Source organism: Ipomoea nil, unplaced genomic scaffold (assembly GCF_001879475.1).
Source record: "Ipomoea nil cultivar Tokyo-kokei standard unplaced genomic scaffold, Asagao_1.1 scaffold1043, whole genome shotgun sequence".
NCBI lineage: Eukaryota > Viridiplantae > Streptophyta > Magnoliopsida > Solanales > Convolvulaceae > Ipomoea > Ipomoea nil.
In genome coordinates this window covers 2820350-2834775 of record NW_017617471.1, presented here as the reverse complement: position 1 = coordinate 2834775, position 14426 = coordinate 2820350, and the positions used below count along the sequence as shown (strand labels likewise).

At 36.9% G+C, this 14426-nt stretch overlaps 3 protein-coding genes across 7 annotated transcripts; 2 read left to right on the top strand and 1 right to left on the bottom strand.

Annotated features, from left to right (window-relative positions):
* Positions 1-763: 763 nt before the first annotated feature.
* Positions 764-8736, top strand: LOC109181451 (nuclear pore complex protein NUP93A-like). The gene is made up of 15 exons (XM_019331218.1): positions 764-990; positions 1138-1229; positions 1474-1540; positions 2109-2168; positions 2855-2944; positions 3110-3379; positions 3734-3829; positions 3991-4122; positions 4349-4402; positions 4532-4615; positions 4892-4978; positions 5055-5942; positions 7075-7256; positions 7635-7926; positions 8269-8736. Exons 1-15 carry the CDS (start codon positions 889-891, stop codon positions 8344-8346), a joined length of 2574 nt encoding a protein of 857 aa, XP_019186763.1. The 5' UTR covers positions 764-888; the 3' UTR covers positions 8347-8736.
* Positions 8737-8971: 235 nt separating this feature from the next.
* Positions 8972-10131, bottom strand: LOC109181457 (acidic endochitinase-like). The gene has a single exon (XM_019331227.1). The coding sequence runs from the start codon at positions 9966-9968 to the stop codon at positions 9087-9089; it is 882 nt and encodes a 293-aa protein (XP_019186772.1). The 5' UTR covers positions 9969-10131; the 3' UTR covers positions 8972-9086.
* Positions 10132-11785: 1654 nt separating this feature from the next.
* Positions 11786-14247, top strand: LOC109181459. 5 transcript variants are annotated; one of them, XM_019331233.1, is made up of 6 exons: positions 11786-12013; positions 12419-12527; positions 12638-12764; positions 12909-13040; positions 13182-13568; positions 13670-14247. In XM_019331233.1, exons 3-6 carry the CDS (start codon positions 12640-12642, stop codon positions 13806-13808), a joined length of 783 nt encoding a protein of 260 aa, XP_019186778.1. In that variant the 5' UTR covers positions 11786-12013; positions 12419-12527; positions 12638-12639; the 3' UTR covers positions 13809-14247. The 5 variants fall into 5 exon arrangements, with proteins under 5 accessions (XP_019186778.1, XP_019186775.1, XP_019186774.1 ...); XM_019331230.1 differs by having other exon boundaries at positions 12615-12764; XM_019331229.1 differs by lacking the exon at positions 12419-12527 and having other exon boundaries at positions 12615-12764.
* Positions 14248-14426: the final 179 nt, after the last annotated feature.

The window sequence follows — 14426 nt, the reverse complement described above, 5'->3', positions numbered from 1 at the left end:
CTTTTTTTATTCTTTATTTTTTTTTTTGGCATTTTTAGTCTTTTGGTTATAATCAAAAAGAGTTAATTTCACTTTGATTTTATGACTATTTGATTCTATAATTATTGAAGTTTTGTTAATTTTAATGACTTTTCAAATTATTAATTTTGTTCTTTAATTATTTAATTTTGGCCATTTTAGTTAAATTATCGTCAAAATTCATCGAAAAATATTAATAGGTAAAATAAAGAGGATATTTTAGTATTTTTACTCTCATTTCCTTTATTCTTTAAAATACCATTATTATTTTACCTATTAATATTTTTTTGGTGAGTTTTGATCGACAAATTAATCGAAGCGATCAAAATTAATAAAAATTAACAGTTTTAAAAGTCGTGGATTGAAATTAATAATACCCAATAGTCTTAAGACCATAAGTGAGATTAACTATAATCAAAATATACGCTTAGTTGTTTATTTAGTTAGTTCTTGTGGCGTGTTTGACAGTCGTAGCTGTTCGGGTGTCCTCGCCTGACGAACAACCACAACTGTCTGTGAAACATGCAACCACCATTTGAAATTCTTTTTTCTTTTTTAATTATTTTTTTTTATTTTTTAATAATTGAATAAACAACCGGTTAGCAACCTGCAAAAAAAAAAATCGAACAAATTTGTAAAAATTGAGCACTTCGCATAATAGATAGAGCCTATTTGACATTTTTTTTTTTTTTAAACAAATTTTAAACTTGACACGTAAAGAGATTCACCATATCTCCGTGTTGCCCACTCACACAGAACCGAAAACGCGAACTTTACCGCTCAAAATTAGGGCTAATTTTTAAGCTATCAACCTCAGGCAACGAGCGAGCTCTTTGAACTTAGCATCAGCAAAGCTCAGCTGCGCAAACAATGGCGAACGACACAGACATGAGTGGCTGGAGTGGACTTCTACACTCTTCCTCTAAGCTTCTCGAACAAACCGCCCCTTCTGCTCAGTTCCCTCCTCTTCAGGTTCCAAGCCTCCATACATTTCTCAAATTCTGCTTAAATACTTTGTTAATTACCTTTTCTTTAAGAAACTTTTCGATAGACATCTGGTGAACTTTTAAGCTGATAAGTACTGTAGTTCATTTTCCCATTTCTTTGGCGAAAATGTAGAGGAATTTGGATCAGCTGGAAGCGTTGTCGAAAAAGTTGAAGGCTAAAACCCTAAGAGCGGAAGCTCCTTCTCAATCAATTGCAGCCACAAGGTGTGTGTTCATATATACATATATTAATATTCCATTTTTGAAAAAAAAATCGTGGTTAGTGATAACTTAACTTTTCCATTATTTCGGTTTGTGTATGATGCTATGCTGTGATTATTTGATGTACTGTTTTATTAATTTATATTTCTTGTAGACAGACAGGTTGACTGCTTGCTAGTGTAAATTAAGAATGAAGGATATGCATGGTAAATTTTGTTTGATTATTCTTCTCATCTCGCAATTCCAGGTTACTGGCCCGTGAGGGAATCAATGCTGAGCAGCTTGCTAATGATCTCAAATCTTTTGAGTTGAAGGTATGCCCCCCCCTACAGTTTTGTATCTGTCTGGAGATTAGTGACATAACATAGTGGATTTTGAAGATATGGATGAGGAACTTGTATACCAGAACTTCTATTACTCATATATAGCTTTTGATACAATGTGAAAATGTATAGTAGGCCTCCATAGCTTTACTTGCGGAGCATTCCTATAATCCTATTCAAATTGTAGCAATAAGTAAACGTACCAAAAGTAAAAAAAAAAAAAAAAAAGAGGACAGAAAGGAGTGGTTGAGGCACAAAAGATGACTGTTGTTTTTTTCTCCTTGTCTACATGTTGTGAATAGCTTTCTGGTGGTTATACATTTATTTACTTTTAACTCTTCTAACAAGAAGTCAAGAACTTGCAGTTTCCCTGGTTTAATCATCTTCCCTCTTTCTATTGTTTCTACATTCTAGAATTTAATGTCAATCACCAATTCTGTATTGATAATTGGGTAATATTGGGTTCTGGTAATACTCTTCCCTATAATTATTCCTATATGTGTTTTAATTATTTGCTGTCCACTGACAACATAGTCTTATTGTTCTCCTTTTTAATCAGACAACATTTGAAGATGTTTTTCCTGCTGAGGCAACTACTGTTGAAGATTATCTGCAACAGGTAGTTTTATACTTTTTATTATGTAGACTTAATGATTCTAAATTATTTTCTGTGAGTGTTCATGTCCTTCTGTGACTGTACATAATAATTATATATTTATATGTGTGTAGTCACCAAATCATCACACTTCAAACAGCATCCTAGAAGCAGATGTAAGGTTGTATGCATCATTCTTCCTTAGACACTGCATGATGTATAGTACTTTTAGTGGTTGCTCTGGATATTGCACCTGGTCTGTGCTTTTTGGATTCCATGGATGGATTTTGTGGCTAAGGATAAGCTTTTGAGTTATAATGTCAACTATAATTAAATAGTTTAGATATAATGGTAGTTAACTCACATACTTGCATACACAAGTATATGCTTGTTTTGCCCACTATTTATCTAGTTCAAAAAGCATGAGCTGTGCCAAAGACCAAAATAGGACAAGTCTTTTAAAGTTGGATATGAGGCAAAATTGCTCTTTGTCAAGAAGCTCCAAATTTTAGGCTTTTCAAAAAAGCCTCTTTTTCAAGAGCTGCAAACAAGCACAAGTGCACAACATAGATTTTGTTTTCAACTTTTGATGTTTGTACAATACAATTTTCACATGCTTTAATTTATGTTCTCCATTTCCATCATTATATTTCCTAGCTTAAAAGTGTTAAATGATTGTTTAATTTTTAGTATTAATATTGATATTTTAGATCCATGAAATGGCAATGGTCTCTGCTGTACAAGAAGCTCAGAAGGATAACCTTAAAAATTTCAATGACTACATGATGACAGTCTTGGAGGTTAGTGAGCTTGAAAGAATCCATTCATGATGGATTTCCATATCGGAGTTCTTTCTTTTGCTTTATTTTTTTGTTTGGTCAATAGCAATTACTCATTTAATTGAAGTTGTGTTTCCATATCATGCTGTGTTGTTAACTTTGAAGCTTTCTGGGACACACTTGTAGGAGGATTGGCAGAAGGAAAAAAGAAGCTTCCTTCAGAGTCTGAGTCGGATTTCAACATTGCCTAGAGCAAATATCAGTGAATCAAGTCCTGGGAGTGCTCGCCAGCGTCCAATAGCATCTTTGACTTACAGTCCTCAGGTGTCTTCTGGACCGTCTAGCATGGAGCTAGTACCTTTAGCTGATAAGTCCATTCTTGAGAAAAAAGCTGATGCCTATAGGGAAGTTGTCAAGAACCTCAACACTGCAAGAGAGCGTGGGCTACCCTTTAAAGTACAGTTTTTATTTTATTTTTTACTATGGAATTTCTCATGTATTGTGTTTTGTTATTTTGACAGTGTTTCTCTGTTTTCTTCATTGAATGAAGGTTCTAACTCTTATGAAACTAGGTTAACTAGTATTATAAATTTATAATCCTTTGAAATCATCAAATATAGATGCCATTCAAGTCCACAAGTGTCATTATTTCCCAAAGCAGTGTTTACCATTAGACTGTCTCTTTGATTTCTGATTTCCTTCTGTTCTTTTAAGACTTCATATTTTGATTCTGCTAGCTAGACATCGATGATTGTTGACTTGATTCCTTCAAAAGTGATTCAATAACATTATTGTTTTCTTTTATTGTAGCCTGCTACAGCTTTTAAACATGCATATGAAGGTTTGGCTCTTGATACATCTGGTGGGAAGTCTGTAAGCATGCAGAAGATATGGCATCTTGTTCTGGTATGCCAACCTGGATAAAAAATCTATTCATGTAATTCTTAGATGTTAAAATTCCTTTCATTTGTCTTGGTTGTTTTGTTATACTTAGTTTGTAGACAGTTCTTGTAGAGGATGGGAGAAACACATGTTTCACAATTCTCAGTAATGTAAATGTTGTACAGGCATTGATGGGCGAAGATGCAACTAAACATAATGTTTCAAGAAAAATTTCCTTAGTGATGGGAGCCAGACACCACCTTGAATTGGGACATGAAAAATTTTTGGTGGATACAATTCAAAGCCACCCTGCACAGGTAATTAATCATGGTCTTGTAGTGTTGTATGTTCTTTGTTAGTAGCTTTTTTCTACCCCCAGAATGTCATTGCTCTTAGATTATTGTTTATTTTTCCATTTTTTTAACCTTTTGACTTGTAGACCACATTATGTTAATTGGAACATTTCTACTTCATCATGCCTTTTAAGTGATTCAGATCATATCATATATGGATAAATAATGATTTTTTCTGCATTGGTTGTAGGCTGCTCTTGGTGGAGCTGTTGGTAATTTGCAGCGAATTCATGCCTTTCTCAGGGTTTGTTAGCATCTTTTCATTAAATCATTAACAAATCCAAGTTGGATCTAGGAGGCATGTAGCATCATTTGAAAAAATAAATCATCTATATCTATTTGGCTGAGACACTGAGTTTTATGTGCTATGCAGATCCGTTTAAGAGATTATGGGGTTCTCGATTTTGATGCAACTGATGCTTTTAGGCAGCCTCCTGTTGATACCACCTGGCAGCAGGTTAGGAACACAGTCATAAATTTGGCATGCCCATGAACTAGAACAACTGAGCAAGTTCAAACTTGTATAATACTTTAGTTTGATCAATTCCCCCCACCCCCGTCTTCTAATAATTCCCTTTCCCCTCTCCCTTCTAATGCTTTCCTTGGCAATGAAAATTGGTACATTGTACATACATGGGAAGCTTGTATTCCAAAATTATGTTATTCTTACCTCCAATTTTGTATGATCAAGGTATTGCTCAATGTAACTTATTTATATGCTATTTTGAAATAGATATATTTTTGCTTGAGGACTGGATATTATGATGAAGCGAGAGAGGTTGCTCTACAATCTCGTGCATCACAGCAATTTGCTCCTTTGGTATGTGCTTTTGATTTTGTACATTTCTCCCTCTCTCCCTCTCTCTCTTTCTAATTTATAATTATCTGTGTTACAGCTGAGAGAGTGGATTGCAAATGGAGGTCTGGTATCAGCAGAGACTGCGGCTGCTGCTTCAGAAGAATGTGAAAAAATATTAAGATTGGGTGATCGAATAGGTCGGGCTTCATATGATAAGAAAAAATTGCTGCTATATGCAATAGTGTCTGGTTCACGTAGGCAGGTAGACCGGCTGCTTAGAGAACTGCCTACACTTTTCAACACTATAGAGGATTTCTTGTGGTTCACTTTATCTGTTGTACGTGAGAGTCCTGGCAGATCCGATGTCCTGAATGAGGGGTTGTCACCTTATAGTTTGGAAGATTTGCAAGCTTATTTAAATAAGTTTGAGCCTTCACATTATACTAAGAATGGAAAGGATCCTCTCGTTTACCCGTATGTTTTGCTTCTTAGTATCCAACTGCTTCCAGCAGTCCTGTATTTATCCAAAGATATGGGAGATGAAGGATACAATGTGGATGCTGTCCATATTTCTGTTGTGTTGGCAGATTATGGGGTCCTTTCTGAAGCAGGGCAAAAGGTTGGGATTATGGATGCTTTTGCTGAAGCCTCTAGCATAATTAGGCAATATGGATCTTTATATCTGCGCCATGGTGACCTGGCAACGGCATTGGAATATTATGTGCAAGCTGCTGCAGCAGTTGGTGGTGGGCAGCTGTCATGGACTGGAAGAGCAAATGTGGATCAGCAAAGGCAGAGAAATGTGATGTTGAAGCAACTCCTCATAGAACTTTTACTGCGTGATGGTGGTATCTACCTTCTACTTGGGTCAAGAGGTGACGGTGATGAAGGTCAGCTTGGAATATTTTTCACAGATGGAAAGACTAGACAATCCTTTCTACTTGAAGCTGCTCGTCAGTGTCAGGTTGCTGGACTTTTTGACAAAGTAATAGTTTTTCCTTGCTTCATTCATCATTTCAATTGGTTTAATTTATACATGTCTAATATTCAAAATCTATGATTGAAGTTTGATCTCATGAGATTTAATAAATTCTTTGCCTTAGGGTAGTGATCATGCTTAATATAATGCTGTAGTCTTCTGTTTGTTCTACATTTCTCTTCTTGGTAGTTGCTGTTTGTTATTCTTTACCTGTGCAATGGCTATTGTCGTATTTTAGGGTGGGAATAGTGCCCCTTTTCATGTACTAGCATTTTGACTGCTAGCTTGTAATCACTTCTCAGTATGGAGGAGCCTTTGTTCCCATGTTTGTCTCTAATGCTGGTAGCCCATATAAGTTGCATCAGAAGGTCTGCTTGAAGATTTTAAGCATGTTTTTTTTTTTTTTTTCCAAAGAGGTGTATTCTCAAGAATCATTAAGTTTCTCTTCATCTCACCCAGGGATGAAGTGGAGACTTTTTTTATTTTAGTTTCCTTTAAGGCATTATTGTCTAGGTTGAAGTGTTGAATGCTGATTGTACTTGAGGAGTTCTAGTTTTATAGATTTATTTGACATAAAATAATGAGCTTAGCATTATCTTTACTCAAGTCTTCAGCTCTGACTGGCAAATCATTATTCCCTCAGAATCCAATTAGGTTTAATAATTAGGGACTAAATCCAAACTTGTGGTATGTTCTTGAAAAAATAATTACAGTATCTTCCATTTTTTTTAATAATTTTAATTTTTATACGGAGTATTTTGTATGAACTATACCTTTTAACTTATGGCATGCACTAATTTAGGAAATCCATGTTGCATTCTCCATTTGAACTTCTTTTGGCTTATATAGAAATGAAAGCAGTAGATTTTTAACCCATGTTTGATACCCAATGACAGGATTATTATTCTTGCCAGTCCATGACCAATTTAGAAAATCTATGTAGCATTCTCTGTTCGATACCCAATGTTCATGGCTAAAGTCTCAGCTGCTTTCTTGCTCTTCTATAGTCAGTAAATATCTAGCTATTCTTGGACTTTAACCCACATGTCTCTCTTGGTTTCTGGTACATATATGCATTTGATTTATTAGTGTTTTCTTGCTCTAATAATCTTGTCATTGTTTTCTTTGCTGTTTTTAGTGTATAGAGATTCAGAAGAGAGTGGGTGCATTTTCAGCAGCATTAGATACAACAAATAAGTGCTTATCTGATGCAATATGTGCCCTATCACGTGGAAGGTTGGATGGGGAGAGCCAGGTTTCTGCACTCATTCATTCTGGAAATGAGATTTTGGAGACATTCAAGTATTATCCTGATATCAGGTAATATGGAGATTTGGTGTGATTGAATGTTTTATACAGAAGATCTGTCACAAATTCATAATGTTAGACTTGACATTGAGCCATTTCATTTTGGTCATGATCTATAGAGGTTAATTTCATATTTTATAACCTGGGGGGTGTGGTTGAGTGGAAGGGACTCATCCATCCTTAACCAAAGGTCAATGGTTCGATCCTTGGCTTTGGGTATGGAGCAGCCTTAAATTTCCAGGCCAGCTGTTCCACCCAAAAGAGGTGCCTACAATCATGGGATTAGTCACTGTGTCCGACAGTGGAAACCCTGGGTACACCCAATTTTTTTTTTTTTCTTCATATTTTATGTACTAAAGCTATCCCATATCATTGTGTTTGTTATTTCAGTCCTCAAGAGAGAGAAAAGGTTTTGGAACAGCAAACTGTGTTGAGACAGCTTGAGGCAGTCCTGTCCATTCATAACTTAGCAAGAATTGGAAACCATTTGGATGCTTTGAAGGAAGTAGCAAAACTACCATTTCTTCCTTTGGATCCAAGGACACCGGGTTTTGCCACTGATGTCTTCCAAAATTTGTCTCCCCATGTCCAAGCATGTGTTCCAGACCTTCTGAAGGTTGCTCTTCACTGTCTAGACAATGTTAGAGATACAGATGGATCATTGCGAGCTTTAAGGGAAAAGGTACACATATTTCAATCAACACATTACATGCATTGCAATTACCGTATTTGTTCCTTGTTGAGCTGCAGAAATGTTGTTGAGCTTTCTGTACTTTTTGTTAGAAGTTGTATTTATTTGGCTGGAAACTTTTCCATCCTATTTTTTACTATCCGACGTTAATCGCATAGAAGGAGCTCCCTAATAACAGAACTAGGTGTTCAAAGTAGGTCCGGTCCGGTCCATTCATATATCCGTCTTTTGATTTCTGTTCTCTCGTATCATCACAATGATTTATTCAATTTCACTATATATAAATCAATGTCTTTTATTGGAAAATGATACACTTAATTTGTTATTTTGCAGATAGCGAACTTTCTTGCCAACAACTTGGGTAGGAACTGGCCTCGTGATCTATATGAAAAGGTTGCTCAACGTATATGAAGTGCATTGCCTCGACCCGTTTTGTGCATTGCCACTGAGGTTTATTATATTATATATTAGTTTCGGCGTAGGTGCTAAAGTGTTGAATTTTCCCGTCGTCAGTCAATGTATTTGAATCGCTCTAAATATAATTTCTCTTGCATTGGCCATCAGTTCTGATAAGGTATATGCTGACTTTGTAATAGAAAACCCTCCATCCGCCCCCATTGACACCCCTACCGTACCAAACAAAACTCAAACTGGAGATTTGTATCTGGTGATGCCCGAGGCGTATTGAGATCTCTGGTCAACGGAATCTGTAATTGTAATCTGTTGTTTTCATCCTCATTTGATTAATTCTTAGTCTTCAAATTCCACATATACTGAAGCAAACAATGCCAATGTGTTTGATAATATGCATTGTTGCAAGTTCAACAGAAATCTCCAGGTGAAAAAAATCCTAATTGAATGCCTTGAAAGGGATGACCAAGTGGATGGAGAATGATTGTCATACTTGAATATCACGAGTTTGATTCTTGCTAACCTGGTTCGAGGGTTATTACATACAGTTTACATTTTCTATATAATTTACTGTATAGTTTATGGATTATTACATAGGAGTGAGATCGAAAGGTGATAGATCCAGTTTGAACTGATTAATACAAAGTCATAACATAATTTGAACTTTTATTGCTCAACACACACAAACACACACTGGAAATATAATACTACTGCACAAGGGCATGGATTCCAATCCAAACTCATACAGAGTTCTTGATGGCTGCACTATATCCAGTTTGAACATCATAGTACCTAGACCAGAGCATTACACCTCCATATTTGCTAGAACTCTTAATCGCAGGAAGCACTCTAGACTTGAGGTCATCCGCAGGAATGAAACCGCTTCCGGCTGCCGCAGGCGCTGCAGGCAACCCTAGGAATATCTTCCCTGCTGGGATGGAATTCCACTGGTTCCAGGCCTTCACAAGGTTGTTAATATTACCAGGCGTGTATTGGCAAGGGGCGTTGTTATAGAATTGGACCCAAACGTAGTCAAAAAGGCCCGTAGCGAGCGCATTTCCTATCCAGGCGTCCGGGAAAGGGCATTGCGGGGCAGCAGTTAAGTACACCTTTTTTCCGCCATTGCTGTACGCAGAGAGATACCTCGCAAGCTCATCCCAGTGCTGCGTGGTTCCTCCTTCAATATCGAAGTCGATTCCATCCAGAACCGCGTCGCCGAGAGGACGAGCACTCGACTGGCCGCCTAAGAAGTTGTTCCACAGGTACGTCGCAACTTGTCTAGCATCCTCCGCAGATTTAAGAAAATAGCTCCCAGCTCCCCCTCCAATGGAGAGAATCACCTTAATTCCTCTGGCTTGACAGGATCTGATATCGGCGCTTAGGTTTCTGCAGCCATTGCTGAACGGATCACAATGTCCGGCAAGGTTGATTACCGGCGCCTGACCGTTTCCAAATGTCGGCAGAAAGGCTAGGTTTACAAAACCGTAATTCCCTGAGGCGCAAGTAGCTTGTAATGTTCCTTCGTTTCCATTCTGGCCCCAATATATCGCCATTTTTCCGGCCTCAGTGTTGATGGCAAGTACCAGAAGAACAAAGGAAAACAGTACAGATTTGGAAGCCATGGCAGGTGAATAGGTATGGAACTTGAGTTGAAAGTTTGAAAGAGCATCTGAGGGTTTATATAGGATTACCCAGGGCCTCTGTTCTAGTTTACTATACTACATGAGTACATGAGTGCAATTATGCAGTTCCTTGCTCTGGTAAACTGCGTAGCTTAACAGTTGATTTATTGTGAGTTTTCACATTGCTTTTACTCACCTTTTGTTTTGTTTGCTTGTTTTACATTGCTTTTATATTGCCTTTATTTGCATTGATTTACTTTTGAATTGTTTGCTTGCTTTATATTTCCTTTCCTCAAAGCATCTACATCAGCGAAGATTTTGGGATTCATGTCTGATCAAATATGTTGGGTGGGAGCTTTCTAGATGTGGAGGAGATTTAATATTCAAAATATTACTTCTGCAAGGTTCAAAATAATGTCAGAAACACAATTTATATATTCTAGAAGTTCATAATTTTAACATTAAAAATACACAATTTATACATCGTTTAAAATCAAAATTTACCATGCAAAGTGACCTTGTGGTATAACAACTCAGAACATAGTGCACTAGTGCCATTCATTCTGCCAATAGCCCATTCCAAATATCCAAAAGCCCAATACAATTATACAAAACACAAAACACAAATCTGATCCCTTCCCTGCGGAGTGTTATGCCATGGAACCGTGTTCACCATGAATGGTGAACACGGTTCCAACGGTGTTAGTACACTGTTATTATTATTTTTTTCTTTTCTTAATTAATTGAGTGATTTTTCTTCTTCATTTTCACATTTTGCAATTTCACTTTAATTTGAGGTGAACAATGATTTCGGACATTCATAAATTATGAATTCATGCCTGCACATTCACTTTGGAACCATGCCTACACATTCCTATCCGAAATCACGAACATTTATAAATTATGAATCCATGCCTGCACATTCACTTTGGAACCATGCCTACACATTCACTTTGGAACCATGAGATTATGAATTTTCTGTTATAAGATTATGAATTTTCTGTTATAAGATTATGAATTTTCTGTTATGAGATTATGAATTTTATGAAAATTCATAATCTCATAACAGAAAATTCATAATTTGATCAACTCGCGCCGTTAACTCCACATCCGCGAATTTTATTTTTTATTTTTTGCCTAAAAACGACGTCGTTTGACCTTGTGTTCACCATTCTTGGTGAACACGTTTCCAGGGCATAATTTGCCCTTCCCTGCTTCTGCTTCTCGCCAATCGTTATGCTGTGCATCCATATGCACCATGCAAGGTGCATACGGATGCCAAAACGACGTCGTTTTATTAAAAAACGTGCGTCTTCCCTTTAAAAAAAATTCAGGTTTGATTCCCAGCAACAACATTATATTGTTCATTCATTCTGGAATTTTAGTTCATAGATTATGGAATTATAGTTCATCGATTATGGAATTGTAGTTCATCGATTCTGAAATTTTAGTTTATAGATTATGGAATTTTAGTTCATTCATTCTAGAATTTTTAGCCCATAGATTAGATTATGAAATTATAGTTCATCGATTATGGAATTTTAGTTCATATGTTGTTGCTGGGAATCGAACCTGATTTTTTTTTTAAAGGGGAGACGCGCGTTTTATTAAAACGACGTCGTTTTTGCATCCGTATGTACCATGCATGGTGCATACGGATGCACAGCATAATTTGCCAAGCCTCGAGTCCTTGACCAGTTGACCAAGGTCAAAAATGCCATTCGGTCTTTTGGTCAAAATTACAACCCCAAACGGCGTCGTTTTATGATGTGTATATATAATTTTTAAAACTTCTGCCTTCTACGGTTCGACGCCTCTCCCTCCTTCACTCAGCAATTTCCAAACTTTAGCATTCATCACTTCACGCCTTCGGCGGCCGTGCGCCTTCACTCCGGTGATCTCCCCAGCGCTGCGCCTTCAGGCCTCTCAGTTCGGCGGTTCGCACTCCTTGCAGGCCGCAGCGACAGCAGCAGGTCTCCTGTCTCCGTCGCGACTCGTCTGCAGCGGGCAGCTACTCTTTTTGACCGGCAGCGACGGCACCTTTGGTTCGAAAACTAACCCTGAAGTCTACTTAGATTTTCAAAAATTAATTTGTTTGATTTATTCATAATTGATTAATTTTTTAATTGTGATTGTGAATTGTAAATTTGTGTGCTGGTTTGCAATTGATTTATAATTTAGGTTAATGTTTCATGTTAAATTGATATAACTATGTTTTGTTTTTTTTTTTTTTTTTTGGTTCAATTATGGAAAAAATACTTTAAAAGAATATCTATTTTTTTGGATTGTTGTATTCAAATTAATTTAGAAGAACTTGAAGTTATTCTCTTCCCTATTCAACTGTAATCCAGGCTCTGCCATTGGTGCCAATTCCAGTTTATGGTTTTCCCTTTTGCTAGGTAATGGCCTTTTGAAATCCCTATTTCCTGATTTCTTTTTGTTTCAAACAGATAAAGAACTACTTTGAACTGAATGAGAAGTTTGGTAGTATCCATGCCAGTATTTTACTGCTCATCTTATGATCAAGTTTGCAGTAGCCCAGTAGCTATTTCTGTTATGTTAAACTGTATTTCTATAATTCTATCATTTATCATGTTGGAATCTAAAATTTTGAAGAGATTTAGATTTATGTTGTTTCTCATGTAGACTGTTGGTGAAATTGATACCAGCTATGGAAACCGACTGGGATAGCTTTTCTGATGGAATGACAGACAATGAGGATGGTGTGGAGGACGTAAATGAAGACGAAAATTTCTGTTCATATGCATCCGGTGATATACCCAAATTGCAGTTTAGGTCTAATCTTTATAAGTTCATTTTTATTTAAGGGGGGTGGGGAGAATTATAGGATATGTATGTTATTCTGTTCTCTTTTTGTTTTAAACACAACTCATATTTTTATTTTAAAATTTTGGTTTCTTTTTGGGCATTGATTTTCAGGAAAGACATATCAAAAGCCAAGTGGATTGATAAAATGGGAATGGCTGAGATTGTTGAGACGAAGGGTCGTCTCTGGACAACAACAGGGATGGTTCGCTATGGAAAACTCTATTGTTCAATTGAAGAGACTTTGTATGCTGCAAATTTTCTTTTTGTGACCTTTACTATTATTGATATCAAAGCTATATATTACAGTTAATGAATAATGTTTTGATTTTCCTATGTCGACGAACCACTAATGTTAAAGATTTTCATTTTCATTACTTGCTGTAGATATTTAGCTGAAATTGGGGCTTTGCATCTCCTTGATAACGATGATGCCACCATTTCTCTTAAAGACATATATAACATGGTTGCAGAAGCAAAGAATGGATGTTCTTGGGAAGCTTTTGAAGCTTACAGGCACTTGAAGTGCCTTGGATACATTGTACGACGCCATGGTATTCCTTGGACTGTGAAGAGATCTAAAATGAGCACTATTGCCGACCAAGACATAGCAGAGGTTGATTCAACAGAATCAGAAGATTGCCATCACATCTCTGAAATGTTCAGCAGTTTGAACATTGATGAACTTAAACCAGTATTTGATGTTTACCCTCCTAATGCCAAATTCAGAAAATCTTCCCCAGGTGACCCATGCTTTGTCTTGTGTTTCACTAGGTAATTTCCTTTCATCAAATAATCGATAGGATTTTCTGCGAAGACTGTTACTTAAAATAACTCGATGAAGAATTCACAATGTGAGGCATCTTCTGTTGCAGAGGCTCTCCACCATCCAAACAAGGGATTGAAGATGTAGAGAAACGCTGCCATGGCAGTCCTGTGAAATTATGCAACGTTGAACATGGACGCGTCAGTTTCTTCACATTCAACAGAGTAGAGCTTCCCATACTTCCCTGAACTAGTTGCCATGGCAACGGAATAGCTGTGGGAGAAAGAAAAGAAGCACAAATGCAAACGGTACTCCCACTCCTGAGTTTCTTGATATCGAAGCTCCTAGGAGGAATATAGCATTACTCTTTTATTGAATCCTTACTGGTAATTGAAAACTAAAGAATCATGGCTGAACTATAAGCAGTCTGTAGCTGCCGTTGATTGTATATCCGCCGCCGTGAGCACATAGCGTGGATGGCGTAATATATGAAGCAGCCGGAAAAGTAAAGGAACGCCACAGACGAAGAAACTTCATCTAGTTCTCCGGCGGTGGCTAATCTGATGAGTTCTTTTCAGAAAATTCTCTTCTTTTTGGATCACGCTACACGTTAGAATCGTTTTAAAAAAAAAGTTGTTTTAAAGAATGTTGCCGAAGTTCTTGGTTATTTGATTATTATTATTATTATTTTTTGGGAAGAGGGGAGGGGAAAACCTAGCTAAGATTAGTGCCTAACTCTCCTAGCACCTGTGTTAAGTGCCATCTTCACTTTGTCAATCTAAGGGGGCGATTGGTTTAGGGAATGTTAGATTGCTGAGAATGTGATTACTGTTTCTGTGTTTGGTTAAAAACTAAGATATGTAAAT